The sequence below is a fragment of the Salvelinus namaycush genome, chromosome 22 (assembly GCF_016432855.1).
Source record: "Salvelinus namaycush isolate Seneca chromosome 22, SaNama_1.0, whole genome shotgun sequence".
In the NCBI taxonomy this organism is placed as follows: Eukaryota; Metazoa; Chordata; class Actinopteri; order Salmoniformes; family Salmonidae; genus Salvelinus; species Salvelinus namaycush.
Window position 1 is genome coordinate 14,428,865 of NC_052328.1, and position 19,892 is coordinate 14,448,756.

A 19,892-nucleotide genomic window follows, 5' to 3' on the forward strand; every position below is an offset into this window, starting at 1 on the left:
GGGAAACAGCGAACATGGCGACACAATTCAACTGTTCTATCTTGTTAGCTGGCAAATAGATCCAAGTTAGCTAGACTTGAAATCAAACATTTGCTGGCTACTCACTAGAGGTGGGCTTGTGCTTGAGATATTGTTTATGAGACCTATAATACCTGCTACAGGAAGTTTGTTATTATTAGTTCATGTGCATTATGCATGGTTCTGGTTAAATCTGTAACAAAAAGGGCATTTTCATAGACAGACAGTGATTATTGCAACAACAACAACAAAAAGCAGTTTAAACCTTTGATAAAATAATACAATTATTAGTGAGTCGTATGGTTGTGGAGGGCTTATAGTTAGCCTAGGTATAATTTTACAAGCCCTGAATTCATTAGATTATTGCAGACTTTTTGAAATGCAGTGTATTTTACTGTTAATTGTACAACAAAGCTTACTCAGAATTTTTTGGGATATACAGTGCCGCCGTAATTATTGGGACAGTGAAGCATTTTGTATTCTTTTGGCTCTATACTCCACAAGTTTGGATTTAAAATCAAACAATGACTGAGGTTAAAGTGCAGACTGTCAGCTTTAATTTGAGTGTGGTTTGACCTACACTACCGTTCAAAAGTTTGGGGTCACTTAGAAATGTCCTTGTTTTTTAAAGAAAATCACTTTTTTTGTCCATTAAAATTACATCAAATTGATCAGAAATACAGTGTAGAGACATTGTTAATGTTGTAAATGACTATTGTAGCTGGAAACGGCAGATTTTTTTATGGAATATCCTTATAGGCATACAGAGGCCCATTATCAGCAACAGTCACTCCTTGTGTTCCAATGGCACGTTGGAGGGTACAGTGAACATCATAGGCTTTGAGCTCCAACATGCAGGACCAGGTAAAATAAAGAAAATGGTAATAAAAAACAACAATAGAACTATATACACAATAACAACTGTAGCAGTGATGAATAAATACATGTCCATTGGGGTAGAGGCAGAGTAAAGACTGTTTAGGGGGTGTGGGGGAATGACCATAAGGGGAGAAGCCTGACCATTGTGGGGATCAAGTAAAAAAAATCTATAACAATTTTAATTAAAAAAGTTATAATATACATATTAACAAATGCAACAGTGACTAATGTCGTTGGGGTGGGGGCAGAGTAAAAGTCTGTGGGGGTGGACTGTCCATAGGGGGACACATATGTAGCAGGGGGAAGAGCTGCATGAGAAAGACTGTCCATAGGTGGAGCAGCAGGTAAGGTAAGTGACCGTTGAGGGTGTGAGGGGAAAATGTCCATAGGGGGAGTAACAGGGGGGAGGTTGGAGCAGGTGGTACCCCTGTAGAACTCTGTGCGGGCCCTCTGGGACAGGGCAAATTTCTTCAGCCTCCTGAGGTTGGAGAGTCGCTGTCGTGCCTTCACTACGTTGTCTGTGTGGTTAGACCATTTAATCTTCTCTGAGATGTGTACAGCGGTACTGTTGATGGGGGCGTGTCCAGCCTGGTTCCTCCTGAAGTCCACAATCAGGTCCATTGTTTTGCTGTTAATGTTGAGGAAGAGGTTGTTTACCTGGCATGTTTACTATCACCTGTAACACTCAACCGCTTCTTCTGTCATTGGCTGATTTTGTGGATTCATTGGTGTCGTCAAGGAGGATTGTATTGGGATTATTATAACTACTCTCCTGAGCATACTTTTTACCATGTAGTTGTTATTCTTTAAATAAGGTGGTGGTGTACACAAATGGTGAGATGGAAAAACACAGGATTATATGTGCAGCTTAAAGCTTTTTACATAATATTTTGGCGCGATTGTGTGAGAGTGGGCCTTGTATGGAATAAGCTAGGAACAAAAATCCTCCTTGAGCGATGGCGGACATATTCCACAAAGCAAAGGTTTTTATCATGTATAAAAATGTTTCACTCATAGATACAGTGGCAAGAAAAAGTATGTGAACCCTTTGGATTTCTGCATAAATTGGTCATCAAATTTGATCTGATCTTCATCTAAGTCACAACAATAGACAAACACAGTGTGCTTAAACTAATAACACACAACTTATTGTATTTTTCTTGTCTATATTGAATACATAATTTAAACATTCACAGTGTAGGTCGGAAAAAGTATGTGAACCCCTAGGCTAATGACTAATCCAAAAGCTAATTGGAGTCAGGAGTCAACTAACCTGGAGTTCAATCAATGAGACGAGATTGGAGATGTTAGTTAGAGCTGCCTTGCCCTATAAAAAACACTCACAAAAACTGAGTTTGCTATTCACAAGAAGCATTGCCTGATGTGAACCATGCCTCGGACAAAATAGATCTCAGAAGACCTAAGATTAAGAATTGTTGACTTACATAAAGCTGGAAAGGGTTACAAAAGTATCTCTAAAAGCCTTGATGTTCATCAGTCCACGGTAAGACAAATTGTTTACGGCACTGTTGCTACTCTCCCTAGGAGTGGCCGTCCTGCAAAGATGACTGCAAGAGCACAGTGCAGAATGCTCAATGAGGTTAAGAAGAATCCTAGAGTGTCAGCTAAAGACGTACAGAAATCTCTGGAACATGCTGACATCTCTGTTGACGAGTCTAAAATACGTAAAACACTAAACAAGAATGGTGTTAATGGGAGGACACCACGGAAGAAGCCACTGCTGTCCAAAAAAAAATATTCCTGCACATCTGAAGTTTGCAAAAGTGCACCTGGATGTTCCACAGCGCTACTGGCAAAATATTCTGTGGACAGATGAAACTACAGTTGAGTTGTTTGGAAGGAACACAACACTATGTGTGGAGAAAAAAAGGCACAGCACAACAACATCAAAACCTCATCCCAACTGTAAAGTATGGTGGAGGGAGCAACATGGTTCTGGGCTGCTTTGCTTTCTCAGGGCCTGGACAGCTTGCTATCATCGACGGAAAAATGAATTCCCAGGTTTATACATTTTGCAAGAGAATGTTAGGCTATCTGTCCGCCAATTGAAGCTCAACAGAAGTTGGGTGATGCAACAGGACAACGAGCCAAAACATAGAAGTAAATCAACAACTGAATGGCTTCAACAGAAGAAAATACGCCTTCTGGAGTGGCCCAGTCAGAGTTCTGACCTCAACCCGATTGAGATGCTGTGGCATGACCTCGACAGCAGTTCACACCAGACATCCCAAGAATATTGCTGAACTGAAACAGTTTTGTAAAAAGGAATGGCCCAAAATTCCTCCTGACCGTTGTTTGTGTGTTATTAGTTTAAGCAGACTGTGTTTGTCTATTGTTGTGACCTAGATGAAGATCAGATCACATTTTATGGTATTTCCAAAGTGTTCACATACATACTTTTTCTTGCCACTGTATATCCACAATGATCTGTACTTTCATGTAGTGTATACAGTACATTTATGTCCCTGTGAATGATAGTGTAGGAGCACTAAGTGTTTTGTTGAAATGTAAAAGATTATTTTCAGGCAACACCCTCAGATCTCAAGGGTAGAAGATAATTGTCTAATGTGTTTGTAAAACACGTTTTTCATTCTGAAAATTGTTGTTTTCTCTTTCTCCTTACTGCATCTGAGGAACTGCGGTTGCTCCGTGGTGAATTCGTTTTTGTTTTGATTTGATTGTAATTAATTAAGCCAACTTAAATTGAGCCAGTAATTACAAAGAACTGTTTCTCGCCTGTGCAGAACAATAGGGTTGTTAATCATATTTACATACTTAGTATGCTCATTAACTGCTGGGGAGGACTGGGTGGAAAATGGTAGTGTCTGTAAGACTCAGCAACACTCTATGTGGCATCCTCTAGTTAAAACTGAAGATAGTTAGAATAATGAGACACAGACTGGGACCACTGTGGCATTCTGTTACATTTGTCAGTCATCTGAAACAAACAGTGTGTATTTTTGAAGGGCTCATGAGAGTTACTAATAAATATTGATCTCGGTATGTTATCCTTCTCTTATCCTTTAAATAATAACATCGAAGCCATTCTATAGAGATATCTCTCATACACTGAGTACACAAAACATTAGGAACACCTGCTCTTTCCATGACACAGACTGACCAGGTGTATCCAGGTGAAATCTATGATCCTTTTTGATGTCACTTGTTAAATCCACTACAATCAGTGTAGAGGAAGGGGAGGAGACAGGTTAAAGAAGGATTTTTAAGCCTTGAGACAATTGAGACATGGATTGTGTTTACCATTCCGAGGCTGAATAGGCAAGACAAAAGATTTAAGGGTTCCCAAGTGGCGCAGCAGTCTAAGGCACTATACCTCAGTGCATGAGGCGTCACAGTACCTGGTTCGAATCTAGGCTGTATCACACCAGTCACACAGGCCCGGAGCACAATTGGCCCAGCGTCGTCCGGGTTTGGCCGGGGTAGGCCGTCATTGTAAATTAGAATTTGTTCTTAACTGACTTTCCTAGTTAAATAAAGGTTAAATAAAAAATAAGTACCTTTTTGAATGGGGTATGGTAGTAGGTGCCAGGCGCACCAGTTTGAGTGTGTCAAGAACTGCAACACTGCTGGGTTTTTCACACTCAACCATTTCCTGTGTGTGTCAAGAATGGTCCACCACCCAAAGGACATCCAGCAAACTTGACACAACTTTGGGAAGCAGTGGAGTCAACAGGGGCCAGCTTTCCTGTGGAATGCTTTCGACACCTTGTAGAGTCCATGCCCCATGAAATTGAGGCTGTTTTGAGGGCAAAATATTAGGAAGGTGTTCCTAATGTTTTGTACACATTCATCAACAGTCATTTTCATGCCCACCTGCATGTTTCATTGTCCTCATTTACAATTCTGCTGGCAGCCTAAACAACCATGTCCTGCTGACCTTTCCAAGTATGCAGAAATTACTCATATTTTGTTTCCTACACTGTATGTAATGTGATAGACAACACAGTTCTATTATGGTTCATTGTCATGTTAACAAAGGCCTATATTACCTTCGCATTACTCTGTGAATGATTATACTGTGCATGTGTACTCACAACTTGGAGATAGTGAAGGTTTGTGTCATGTCCGACTCCCCCTCCCCCCTGCGTAAATGTGTGTTACATCAAACACAGAGACTAGAGCACTAAAAAAAGCTTCAGATTTGAGTTCTTTAGTTCAGTTTTCTGCGTTCAACAGCGTTCAACAACAACAAACATACGTCGTGCTCCGGTGACGTAGTGAAATCTTACTCAGACTTCCACTATAACTATGTTGTTTTTCGGTTTGGTTTATTTTTTGGTTTATTTTTTGGTTTATTGCTTTATTAGAATCCCCATTAGCTTTTGCTGAAGCAGCAGCTATTCTTCCTGGGGACCACAAAAAACACTAAACATGGCAAGTAACAAAACTCTGATACAGTGATCGACAAGGAAAGGCACACAGATGTAAAATACAATGATATACAAAAATGATGGTACAAATAATACAACTAAAACGTGTGTTTGTGTGTCCCCACAGTCCCAGCCGTCCCATAAAATGTTGTTTCATCTTTTTTTAAAGGTAATTTTGCTGTTTGCTTGAGTAATTGGAGATGGGAGTTCCATGCAATCATGTCTCTGTATGTTGGAGGCAGTGGGTGGGAGTTTGATCTCTTCAAATTAAATAATATCATCAAGCCCAGATTAACCATGGATCATAGATCCCCACGCAGGGGATGATAATCAGCCTTTGGTCCTCATGGTAGCATTGTTTGGAGATGGACAGTTGGACAGAGACTGTGTGCGGATTTGTGTGTGTGTGTGTGTGTGTGTGTGTGTGTGTGTGTGTGTGTGTGTGTGTGTGTGTGTGTGTGTGTGTGTGTGTGTGTGTGTGTGTGTGTGTGTGTGTGTGTGTGTGTGTGTGTGTTAGGGGTGGGTTGTCCACCCAAACACAGTAAATGTAATCTATTATATACGTAAGAGAGTATATTTGACCTCAATGCGAAGCAGCAGCAAAAACTGAAATTAATTGTTTGAATTACCTTGATTACCTTGGCTTCCAAGAATTAAGCTTTTTGATTGGAGAAATCATTATGCTTCCTTTTTCAAAGATGATTACCTTGTTTTGTATATATCCTTATTGTCACGCCCTGACCATAGATTGCTTTGTATGTTTCTATGTTTTGTTTGGTCAGGGTGTGATGTGGGTGGGCATTCTATGTTGTATGTCTAGGTTGTCTATTTCTGTGTTTGGCCTGGTGTGGTTCCCAATCAGAGGCAGCTGTCTATCGTTGTCTCTGATTGGGAGCTATACTTAGGTAGCCTATTTTCCATTGTGTGTTGTGGGTGGTTGTTTTCTGTTTAGTGTATGTTCACCTGGCAGAACTGTTTGTTTATCGTTTTTGTTGTTTTGTTAGTATTCATTAAAAGTAATTATGAGTACTTACCACGCTGCACCTTGGTCTTCTCCTTCTCCTCGATACGACGATCGTTACACTTATCTCTAATGAGTACTAGGTTTAAGTTTATATCACCAATTTTCAAGTAGGATGATTTTTAGTCGATCCGAAAATGAAGGGATTATTGCGTAATATATTATTAGTCTTCTTCTTCTCTCTTGTAAGTGCGTCTTTAGTATACTTGTCACTGAGGGATGTAGGCAAGAGGGTGAAATCACATCTTCAATAAAAAACTTTCTACAGTTTGGAGTACCATTAAGTTCTTCAGAGCTAGGGTTAGTCTTGTTGACATAGCAAGTCATTAGGTAATGTCCTCATTGATTCAAGCACATTTTATCCGCGGTGAGTCAAATGAAAAACAAGATAATAGCCTTCCAAGAAAGCTTCTAACTGAGGCTGCAGACAGGGCTGAATCCAAAAACCGAATTCTCTGTTCCTCAGGCCTAGACATACGCCAGTAATATAAATAGATGACAGAACTGCCTGTGCTTAAGGACTGAAATGTATGTCCTGACAGAAACAATTACATACATCTATTTGACTTGAGTTTGCATTGCAGGGCCACAGGGGGAAAGTGTTCAGAGGAACCTTATGTAGACTAAGGAGGCATCGGCACACACTGTGGACGTGTTTGCTTTATTAACAATGGCACTCCACGATCATGTGTCAGTGGAAAGATATTCGATCACATTGACTAAATTCGATTTTTCTGTATTACAGAAAGCAGTGGACTGAATGACATCTGTGTCTCTCCTCCAGACTACATTAAAACTGTTATTGTATTGAACATTGTACTGGAAAACATTTGTCCTCTTGACAATATTTATGTTTTGGCATGTGCATATTTAATCATTCTAGGCATCATGAGAACTGTATGAGAGAAAATGCATGTTCACTTAACCTATTAGGTTTATCTAGTTTATATGATGGAGCAAGAGAAGAATCCTGGTTCTGTTGAACATAAAAAGCCTGGAATTTATGAACGATCCCACAACTTGGGTCACAAGTTACACAGATCCTAACACAAAGGTGGTGTTATCCCTCCCTGTGATTCCACATGATTGGTTATGGTCTTTTCACACACTGGTGACACATTTGAATTGAACCATGTGTCAATTATTCCAACACCTCTGTTCTTTGGCACTGTTTGGTGTGAAAATGAAATTGTCATGACAGGACGGACCGGTTCCACTGAATAACATCTCCGCTGCCAGCCTGGTGTTCACAATTATCAATTAGCCCCAACTCTGTAACCTTGAACAGCATAGGCTGTTACACAGGCAGCCCAATTCTGATCTTTTTACCAATTATTGACAAAAGAGCTGATATGATATGAAAAAATACCAATTAGTGAAAAAAATATCAGAATTGGGCTGACTTGAAAAACACAGCCTTAAATCAAATCAAATCAAATTGTATTTGTCACATGCGCCGAATACAACAGGTGTAGTAGACCTTACCATGAAATGCTTACAAGCCCTTAACCAACAATGCAATTCAAGAAATAGAGTTAAGAAAATATTTACTAAATAAAATAAAAAGTAACACAATAAAATAACAATACCGAGGCTATATAAAGAGGGTACCGGTACCGAGTCAATGTGCAGGGGTACAGGTTAGTCGAGGTAATTTGTACATGTAGGTAGGGGTAAAGTGACTATGCATAGATAATAAACAGTGAGTAGCAGCAGTGTAAAAACAAAAGGGGGGGGGGGGGGGTTGTCAATGTAAATAGTCAGGGTGGCCTTTGATTAATTGTTCAGCAGTCTTATGGCTTCGGGGTAGAATCTGTTACCTCTTAAGGATTAGCCTATTTTTTTCAATTTTCCCCTAAAATGACACCCAAATCTAACTGCATGTAGTTCAGGGCCTGAAGCAAGGATATGTATATTCTTGGTACCATTTGAAAGGAAACACTTTGAAGTTTGTGGAAATGTGAAAGGAATGTAGTAGAATATAACACAATAGATCTGGTAAAAGATGATACAAAGAAAAAACCAACTGTACTTTTGTATTGTTTTTGTACCATCTTTGAAATGCAAGAGAAAGACCATAATGTATTATTCCAGTCCAGGTGCAATTTAGATTCTGGCCACTAGATGGCACCGGTGTATGTGCAACGTTTTAGACTTATCCAATGAACCATTGCATTTCTGTTCAAAATTTTGTATCAAGACTGCCCAAGTGTACCTAATTTGTTTATTAATAATTTTTATGTTCAAAATTGTGCACTCTCCTCAAACAATAGCATGGTATTATTTCACTGTAATAGCTACTGTAAATTGGACAGTGCAGTTAGATGAACAAGAATTTAAACTTTCTGACAATATCAGATATGTCTATGTCCTGGGAAATGTTCTTGTTACTTACAAACTCATGCTAATCACATTAGCCTACGTTAGCTCAACCGTCCCGTGGAAGGGACACCAATCCCAAAGAAGTTTTTTAAGGAGCCTTTTGGCGCTCCGGTACCGCTTGCCTTGTGGTAGCAGAGAGGACAGTCTATGACTAGACTAGAGTCTTTGACAATTTTTTGGGGCCTTCCTCTGACACCGCCTAGTTTATAAGTCCTGGATGGCAGGAAGCTTGGCCCCAGTGATATACTGGGCTGTACGCACTACCCTCTGTAGCGCCTTACGGTCGGATGCCGAGCAGTTGCCATACCAGGCGGTGATGCAACCGGTCAGGATACTCTCAATGTTGCAGCTTTAGAACTTTTTGAGGATCTGGGGGCCCATGCCAAATCTTTTCAGTCTCCTGAGGAGGAAAATGTGATGTCTTGCCCTCTTCACGACTCTCTTGGTGTGTTTGGACCATGTTAGTTTGTTGGTGATGTGGACACCAAGGAACTTGAAATTCTCCACCCGCTCCACTACAGCCTTGTCGATGTGAATGGGGGTTGTTTGGCCCTTTTTCCCCCTGTAGTCCACTATCAGCTCCTTTGTCTTGCTCACGTTGAGAGAGAGGTTGTTGTCCTGGCACCACACTGCCAGGTCTCTGACCTCCTCCCTATAGGCTGTCTCATCGTTGTCGGTGATCAAGCCTACCACTGTTGTGTCGTCAGCAAACTTAATGATGGTGTTGGAGTCGTGGTTGGCCACGCAGTCGCGGGTAAACAAGGAATACAAGAAGGGCCTAAGCACGAACCCCTGAGGGCCCCCCATGTTGAGGATCAGCGTGGCAGATGTGTTGTTGCCTATCCTTACCACCTGGGGGCGGCCCGTCAGGAAGTCCAGGATGCAGTTGCAGAGGGAGGTGTTTAATCCCAGGGTCCTTAATTTAGGGATGAGCTTTGTTGGCACTATGGTTTTGAATGCTGAGCTGTAGTCAATTAACCGCATTCTCACATAGGTGTTCAATTTGTCCAGGTGGGGAAGGGCAGTGTGGAGTGCGATTTGAAATTGCGTCATCAGTGCAGCTCGTGGCTGGGTTTCCCTTTGTAGTCCGTAATAGTTTGCAAGCCCTTCCACATCCCATGAGCATCAGAGCCGATGTAGTAGGATTCAATCTTTGTCCTGTATTGACGCTTGGCCTGTTTTGATGGTTCGTCTGAGGGCATAGCGGGATTTCTTATAAGCATCCAGATTAGTGTCCCGCTCCTTAAAAACGGCAGCTCTAGCCTTTAGCTCAGTGCGGATGTTGCCTGTAATCCATGGCTTCTGGTTGGGATATATACGTACGGTCACTGGTACTTCCAGCTTTCATTTTGGCTTGTAATCAGGAATAAGGAGGATAGAATTATGGTCAGATTTGCCAAATGGAGGGCGAGGGAGAGCTTTATATGTGTCTCTGTGTTTGGAGTAAAGATGGTCTAGAGTTTTTTTTTCTGGTTGCACATGTGACATGCTGGTAGAAATTAGGTAAAATGGATTTACGTTTGCCTGCATTAAAGTCCCCGGCCACTAGGAGCCCCGCTTCTGGATGAGCATTGTCTTGTTTACTTATGGCTTTATACAGATCATTGAGTGCGGTCTTAGTGCCAGCATCGGTTAGTGCTGGTAAATAGATGGCCACGAAAAATATATCGATGAAAACTCTCTTGGTAGATAGTGTGGTCTACAGCTTATCATGAGGTACTCTACCTCAGGCAAGCGATACCTCGAGACTTCCTTAACTTCTTGACGCTAGGGGCCAGAATGTTTTTATTTATTTTTTTAAATAACGTTCCCAAGGTAAATGGACTATTTCTCAGGCCCAGATCGTAGAATATGCATATAATTTACGGATTAGGATAGAAAACACTCCAAAGTTTCCAAAACTGTCAAAATATTGTCTGTGAGTATAACAAAACTGATTCTGCAGGCGAAAACCTGAGGAAATCCAACCCCGAAGTGCTTTTTTATTTTTTTTATCCCTGTTTCATTGCCTGCCCCTCGTCCATTTAAAGGGGTATCAACCAGATTCCTTTTCCAATGGCTTCCTCAGGCTGTGACCAGGCTTTAGACATAGTTTCAGGCTTTTATTTTGAAAAATGAGGGAGATTTTTCAAAACGAGTCAGGTGTCCTTTGATTAGTTCCTGCCCGTGAGAGGGGTAGCTCGACATTTTCTTTCTCTCTTTTATTGAATAGGTTACCGTCCGGTTGAAATATTATCGATTATGTATGTTAAAAACAACCTGAGGATTGATTATAAAAAACGTTTCTACGAACATTACGGATACTTTTTGGAATTTGTCTGCCTTTCAGGAGCGGAACGAGGCTGTCGTTTTCTGAACATAACGCGCAACCCAAATGGCGTTTTTTTGTTATAAAACTAATATTTTTATAGTTCTCGCATTGATTGATACACTCATAAACGCTTGGATTGCTTTCGCTGTAAAGCATATTTTCAAAATCTGACACGATAGGTGGATTAACAACAAGCTAAGCTGTGTTTTGGTATATTTCACTTGTGATTACATGATTATAAATATTTTTAGTATTATTTTTGAATCTGTTACTTTTTTGAATTTTCTTCTGCCTTTCAGGACCGGAACGAGCATGTGGTTTTCTGACCATAACACGCAACCCAAATGGCGTTTTTATGTTATAAAACTAATATTTATCGAACAAAAATAACATTTATTGTGTAACTGGGAGTCTCGTGAGTGCAAACATCTGAAGATTATCAAAGGTAAGCGATTAATTTGATTGCTTTTCTGACTTTCGTGACCAAGCTAATTTAAGGCTAGCTGTTCTAGCATTGATTGATACACTCACAAACGCTTGGATTGCTTTCGCTGTAAAGCATATTTTCAAAATCTGACACGATAGGTGGATTAACAACAAGCTAAGCTGTGTTTTGGTATATTTCACTTGTGATTCCATGATTATAAATATTTTTAGTATTATTTTTGAATTTGGCGCTCTGCAATTCAGTGGTTGTTTAGGAAAATGATCCCGGTAACGGGATCCGTAGCGTCAAGAAGTTAATATTAGACATTGCGCACCAGCTGTTATTGACAAATGGACACATAGCACCACCCCTCGTCTTACCATACATAGCTGTTCTGTCCTGCCGATGCACGGAAAACCCCAGCCAACTGTATATTATCCGTGTCTTCATTCAAAAGTAATCATCCCCCTTGGCGTTTTTCCTATTTAGTTGCATTACAACCTGTAATTTAAAATTGATTTTTATTTGGATTTTATGTAATGGACATACACAAAATAAAGTGTATGTGAAGTGAAATGAAAAAAATTACTTGTTTAAAAAAAATATATATATGGAAAAGTGGTGCGTGCATATGTATTCACCCCCTTTGCTATGAAGCCCCTAAATAAGATCTGGTGCAACCAATTACCTTCAGAAGTGACATCATTTGTTAAATAAAGTCTACCTGTGTGTCACATGATCTCAGTATATATACACCTGTTCTGAAAGGCCCCAGAGTCTGCAACACCACTAAGCAAGGGACACCACCAAGCAAGCGACACCATGAAGACCAAGGAGCTCTCCAAACAGGTCAGTGACAAATTTGTGGAGAAGTACAGATCAGAGTTGGGTTATAAAAAAATATCCAAAACTTTGAACATTCCACGGAGCACCATTAAATCCATTATTAAAAATGTTTAAGTATATGGCACCACAACAAACCTGCCAAGAGAGGGCCGCCCACCAAAACTCACGGACAAGGCAAGGAGGGCATTAATCAAAGATGCAACAAAGTGACCAAAGATAACCCTGAAGGAGCTGCAAAGCTCCACAGCGGAGATTGGAGTATCTGTCCAAAGGACCACTTTAAGCCGTATACTCCATAGAGCTGGGCTTTGAAGAGTGGCCAGAAAAAAGCCATTTGCGTAAAGAAAAAAATAAGCAAACACATTTGGTGTTTGCCAAAAGGCATGTGGGAGACTCCCCAAACATATGGAAGAAGGTGCACTGGTCAGATGAGACTAAAATTGAGCTTTTTGTTCATCAAGGAAAACTCTGTCTGGCGCAAACCCAACACCTCTCATCACCCCGAGAACACCATCCCCACATTGAAGCATGGTGGTGACAGCATCATGCTGTGGGGATGTTTTTCATCGGCAGGGTCTGGGAAACTGGTCAGAATTGGACGAATGATGGATGGCGCTAAATTCAGGGAAATTCTTCAGGGAAACCTGTTTCAGTCTTCCAGAGATTTGAGACTGGGACAGAGGTTCACCTTCCTGCAGGACAATGACCCTAAGCTTACTGCTAAAGCAACACGTGAGTGGTTTAAGGGGAAACATTTAAATGTCTTGGAATGGCCTAGTCAAAGCCCAGACCTCAATCCAATTGAGAATCTGTGGTATGACTTAAAGATTGCTGTACACCAGCGGAACCCATCCAACTTGAAGGAGCTGGAGCAGTTTTGCCTTGAAGAATGGGCAAAAATCGCAGTGGCTAATTGTGCCAAGCTTATAGAGACATACCCCAAGAGACTTGCAGCTGTAATTGCTGCAAAAGGTGGTATTGACTTTGAGGGGCTGAGTAGTTATGCACACTCAAGTTTTCTGTTTTTTTTTGTCTTATTTCTTGTTTGTTTCACAATTTAAAAAATTGCATCTTCAAAGTGGTAGGCATGTTGTGTAAATCAAATGATACAAACCCTCCAAAAATCTATTTTAATTCCAGGGTGTAAGGCAACAAAATAGGAAAAATGCCAAGGGGGATGAATACTTTCGCAAGCCACTGTACTCGTGATACATAAGATATTACAGTTGTTAAAACCTCTCTAGGGTACGTGAGACGGTAGCGTCCCACCTCTTCAACAGCCAGTGAAACTGCAGGGTGCCAAATTCAAAACAACAGAAATCCCATTTAAAATTCCTCAAACATACATGTATTTTACACCATTTTAAAGATACACTTGTTGTAAATCCAGCCACAGTGTCCGATTTCAAAAAGGCTTTACGACGAAAGCAAACCAAACCAAACGATTATGTTAGGCCTATTCACAGAATAACACAGCCATTTTTTCAGCCAAAGAGAGGAGTCACAAAAAGCAGAAATATAGATAAAATTAATCACTAACCTTTGATGATCTTCATCAGATGACACTCATAGGACTTCATGTTACACAATACATGTATGTTTTGTTCGGTAAAGTTCATATTTATATCCAAAAATCGGAGTTTACATTGGCGCCTTACGTTCAGAAGTTCCAAAACATCCTTTGATTTTGCAGAGAGCCACATCAATTTACAAGAATACTCATAATAAACATTGCTAAAAGATACAACTGTTATGCATGGAATCTTAGATGCACTTCTCCTTAAAACTTCTTATGGCTGCAGCCCGGTGTCGGTACACTTATGACAACAGCCAGCTCAAGTGCAGGGCGCGAAATTCAAAATATATATTTTTTAAATATTTAACTTTCACACATTAACAAGTCCAATACAGCAAATGAAAGGTACACATCTTGTGAATCCAGCCAACATGTCCGATTTTTAAAATGTTTTACAGCGAAAACAGCACGTATATTTATGTTAGCTCACCACCAAATACCACCAAAAAGGACAGACATTTTTCACAGCACAGGTAGCATGCACAAAGCCAACCTAACTAACCAAGAACCAACCAAACTAACCAAGAAACAACTTCATCAGATGACAGTCTTATAACATGTTATACAATAAATCTATGTTTTGTTTGAAAAATTTGCATATTTCAGGTATAAATCATAGTTTACATTGCAGCTACAATCAGAAATTGCACCGAAAGCAGCCATAATAATTACAGACACCAACGTCAAATACCTAATTACTCATCATAAAACATTTCTGAAAAATACATAGTGTACAGCAAATGAAAGACAGGCATCTTGTGATTCCAGCCAATATTTCCGATTTATTAAGTGTTTTACAGCGAAAACACAATATAGTGTTATATTAGCTTACCACAATAGCCAGAAACACAAGCCATTTCCCAGTAGCAAAGGTTAGCGATCGTAACAAACCAGTAAAAGATATATAATGTTTGACTAACCTTGATATTCTTCATCAGATGACAGTCCTATAACATCAGGTTATACATACACTTATGTTTTGTTCGAAAATGTGCATATTTAGAGCTGAAATCAGTGGTTATACATTGTGCTATCGTAGCTACTTTTTCCCACAACGTCCGGATATTTTTCTGACACTTTTTCTGACACACATATTCTGACCAAATAGCTATTCATAAACATAACTAAAAAATACATGTTGTATAGGAAATGATAGATCCATTAGTTCTTAATGAAATCGCCGTGTTAGAATTCTAAAAATAACTTCATTACGACATCCAGCTTCGGTATAGCTAGAGTACCCAAAAGCTGGGCGCCGACGACTAGTTCACATGTACGACAGATATATGAAATAGCATCATAAAATCTTTCCTACTTTTGCTGATCTTTCATCAGAATGTTGGACAAGGGGTCCTTTGTCAAGAACAATCGTTGTTTGGATTTAGAACGGCCTCTTTCCCTCTCGATTTAGCAAGCACACTAGCCAAGTGGCACGAATCTCTCCATGTCAACAAACGGAAGAGAACGGAACACGGCAAAACTCCCGAAAAAATTTCAATAATCTGATTAAACTATATTGAAAAAACATACTTTACGATGATATGGTCACATGTATCAAATAAAATCAAAGCCGGAGATATTAGTCGTCCATAACGGCAGCTTATCAGAAGGCAAATCCAGGTGCCTCCTCGCGCTCTCCAGAAAACAGGAAATGGGTGACACGTCATACAAAGAGCTTGTATTCCACTTCAGACCAAGATAAACACTCAATTTCTTCTCTCACCGCCTCTTGACATCCAGGGGAAGGTGTATGAAGTGCATGTATACTAATACGTATCAAGCCCATTTATAGGCAGGAAGTAGAACAGAGCCTCGATTTCAGACTTTCCACTTCCTGGTCAGGAAGTTTGTGCCAAATGAGTTCTGTTTTACTCACAGATATAATTCAAACGGTTTTAGAAACTAGAGAGTGTTTTCTATCCAATAGTAATAATAATATGCATATTGTACGAGCAAGAATTGAGTACGAGGCCGTTTGAAATGGGCACCTTTTATCTGGCTACTCAATACTGCCCCTGCAGCCCAAACAGGTTAATGCAACCGCTGTGTCAGATTTCAAAAAAGCTTTACGGAAAAAGCAAACCATGCAATAATCTGAGTCGGCGCTCAGAGCCCAATCAAGACACAAATATATCCGCCATATTTTGCAGTCAACAGAAGTCAGAAATAACATTATAAACATTCACTTACCTTTGATGATCTTCATCAGAATGCACTCCCAGGAATCCCAGTTCCACAAAATGTTTGTTTTGTTCGATAATGTCCATTATTTATGTCCAAATTCCTCCTTGTTGTTCTAGCGTTCAGTACACTTTCTAAACTCACGACGCGCGGGCAAGTCCAGCAGAAAGTACGGACGAAAAGTTAAAAAAGTTATATTACAGTCCGTAAAAACATGACAAACGAAGTATTGAATCAATCTTTAGGATGTTTTTAACATAATTCTTCAATAATGTTCCAACCGGAGAATTAATTTGTCTTCAGAAGTGCGATGGAACAGAGCTCGGTCTCACATGAACACGCGTAGTCAGCGCATGTTCAGGTCATGATAGACCTTACTCAATCCCCTCTCATTCGCCCCCACTTTACAGTAGAATCATCAGACAAGGTTCTAAAGACTGTTGACATCTAGTGGAAGCCTTAGGAAGTGCAACATTACCAATATCCCACTGTATCTTCAATAGGAGCTGAGTTGAAAATCGACCAACCTGGATTTTTTCTCAGGTTTTTGCCTGCCATATGAGTTCTGTTATACTCACAGACATCATTCAAACAGTTTTAGAAACTTCAGAGTGTTTTCTATCCAAATCTACTAATAATATGCATATTCTAGCTTTTATGGCTTTGTAGCAGGCCGTTTACTCTGGGCATGCTTTTCATCCGGACGTGAAAATACTGCCCCCTACCCCAAAGCAGTTAATGTCACGTTTCTGGGATAGTCCCGAACGGTGCTCATCCATTTTATTCTCCAGTGATTACACGTTGGCCAATAGAACGGATGGTAGAAGCTGGTTACCCACTCGCTGCCGAATTTTCACAAGGCAACCCGATCCCCGCCCCCTGTACCTCCGTCTTTTCTTCATGTGAATGATGGGGATATGGGCCTGGTCTCTGGAGAAACAGTATACCCTTCACGTCGGACTCATTAAAGAAAAAGCTATTTGCCCAGTTTGAGGTGAGTAATCACTGTTCTGATATCCAGAATCTCTTTTCGGTCATAAGAGACGGTAGCAGCAACATTACGTACAAAACATTACAAGTTACAAACGATGCGAGGAAACACAGGAGCCCGGAAAATGGCAGCCATCCCCTCCAGCGCCATTCTTGGTCACACGGTTACAACTCTATTATGTGTGGCCTGCAGGAGTACTGCATGGCCGTGAGGCATAACCTTCACAATTTCCATTTGCATATTATGTAATCATAGGTTCCTCTAAATGAAAACACATTCGTAGCTACCTTGAGAAGAACGTGAGCTAAAACGAACAGACCATGAGTACCTCTTGTATGCTATAAGTACTATGGTTTAATTGACTATCACAGCACCGCTCTAGTCATTCCTTGTTACGACTACCCTTTCCTCACTCTCCCTCTTTGTTTGTCCTCTCTATCGCTGACGTACTGTGTCTAAGGGATGGTGTAAAGCTGACGTCTCAGCGGGGCTCCCGTGGGACTCTGGGGCCGGCTACATGCATTAATATTTCAGCTACCCTGTCACTGGCCACATTCACACAGAAAAAAACATGGCATCAAATTCCAATCATTTTAAAAGAAAAAGAATCATAATGGAGCTTTCAAATCTCCTCTGACGCCCTTCCTCCCACTGCATCAGTTATTTCGCTGTAACATTGTGTTCACTCTACATTAAAATGTGAAATAAAGTTTTTTGCCCCAGGGAGCCCTCACATGAGTCCATGTTATGCTCCTGTCTGAACATAGAAAATAACAAGATAAAAACATCACAATCCCTTAATCTCCTGTCTTCACCCTCCATTTACCCAAAGGACCGTTTTTTTCAACCTTGGGCCAAGCACCAGTAGGGTTATCAGCTTTCAGCCGCTACCCACCTCGTGATGAACTTTGTCTGGAATCTTTAAATGAGGATTGGGTTCATTAATAAATGTTTTGGTATTCACACTTGCACAATTTACAATGTTAGAGGGGCCCTGTCTACAGGCGGCCTTTTGATTGCTACCCATAATGCTGAAGATAAAAGGACTGCTTGCTAACAAACCAAGAATGGTCCTCAGCAAGGTAATAGGGGAGGTCAGGGACGGTATATAGATGACATAATAAGGAATACTTCTAGGGTATTGAGCTATATTAATCAGAATATCCCTCTTTAGTCTTGATAATTTCTCGTGGACTTCAGAAGGATACAGGCCCAGTTGGCGAGTTGAGTCACAGCGGATTTCATTATTTATCCGCTGTGGGTTGCCATGTTTTGCTTAACGCCTCCACAAGATCCCCCATACATTTCACTGGAAAGGGCCAATTTCCTGTTTAATTTCCTCCTATTAATTGGGTAATTCTGTCTCTCTCCCCTTTGCCCTCGGTCTCTCTCTCTTTCTCTCTCTCAGACGAACAAGGCGGTGTCTAAGGGGGACTTACACTTGGCCAGCTCCAGCTCCAGACGTGCCCTCTTCCTGGCTGTGCTGTCAATCACCATCGGCACAGGCATATATGTGGGCGTGGCTGTCGCGCTCATCGCATACCTCTCCAAGAACCACCACTTGTAGCCTTGCCCTGCCCCCACTGCACTGTACTGACTGCGCTGGGGGTATGGTTCACTTGGGGGCAATTGAACAATGGAATATGGGCCTGCAAACTATGGGACTATCAGGATGGACAGAACCTGGCCATATGGTTGACACAATTTGTGAGCTCTAACATGAGGTTCCTGATATGGATAATGGTATTTTAACGGTCAAGTTATTCTCTCATTTTGACCAAGAAAAACTGGAGACTCTTAGTCGTTCCATACACGACTGATTTTCTTATTTAGATGTTTAAAATTGGTTTGAGTTTTACCAAGGCAAAACACAGCCTGTGAGAGGTCAAACCAACATGCACTAAATATTACCTGTACCAAGAGCATACTGTACGTTTACGGGGCATGTTCAATGCTCAGTTAACGGTGAGTTGTGGATGTCCAGCTACATTCACCACACTATCAGTCACATTTGGCAGCTCCTGTCGTGGATAAAAGGGCTGCTAAAGATGTCACTCGTCCATACATTCAACCTGTATACATTTATTCTACGTCACATTGAATTGATCCGTGGATGTCACATAGTGCAGCTCAACTGGATCATTTCTCGGGTGAATACTACAAGTCCTATAAAGTAATGTGATGGTTTATATAGTGTGCCTACAGAAAGTATTCACACCGCTTGATTACAGCCTGAATTTAAAAGGGATTAAATTGAGGTTTTTATTATCACTGGACTACACACAATAACCCATAATGTCAAAGTGGAATTATGTTTTTAGAAATTTTAACAAATTCATAAAAAAATTCAAAGCTGAAATGTCTTCAGTCAATAAGCATTCTACCCTTTTTTGTCATGGCAAGCCTAAGTAAGTTAAGGAGTAAAAATGTGCTCCAATAATACGTTTCATGGACCGTGTGCAATAATAGTGTTTAGCATGATTTTTTTATGACTACCTCATCTCTGTACACCACACTTAAAAGTATCTGTGGGGGGGGGGGCAGCAGACATTGAATATCCCTTTGAGCATGCTGAAGTTATTAATTACACTCTGGATGGTGTATCAATACACCCAGTCACTACAAAGATACAGGCCTCCTTCCCCACGCTTGTGGGGTATTGTGTGTACATGGGTGAGAAAGAAAATCTATTGAATCCATTTTGATTTCAGGCTGTGTAACAACAAAATGTGGAATAAGCCGAGGGGCATGAATACTTTCTGAAGGCACTGTACATTAAAGTGCCACTGCACTCCAATACAGTATCTTGGTGGCCCTATTATCTCAAGGGAGAACTGATGTCTCCTCG

At 40.6% G+C, this 19,892-nt stretch overlaps 1 protein-coding gene across 1 annotated transcript in view; it reads left to right on the plus strand.

The window, feature by feature from the left end:
- LOC120017586 (synapse differentiation-inducing gene protein 1-like) overlaps positions 1 to 19,587 on the plus strand; it is a 51,994-nt gene extending 32,407 nt beyond the window's left edge. Inside the window, exon 4 of the mRNA XM_038960442.1 lies at positions 18,453 to 19,587. Within this exon, the coding sequence (XP_038816370.1) occupies positions 18,453 to 18,611 (159 nt within the window). The 3' untranslated portion in view covers positions 18,612 to 19,587. The remainder of the gene's footprint in view (positions 1 to 18,452) is intronic.
- Positions 19,588 to 19,892: the final 305 nt, after the last annotated feature.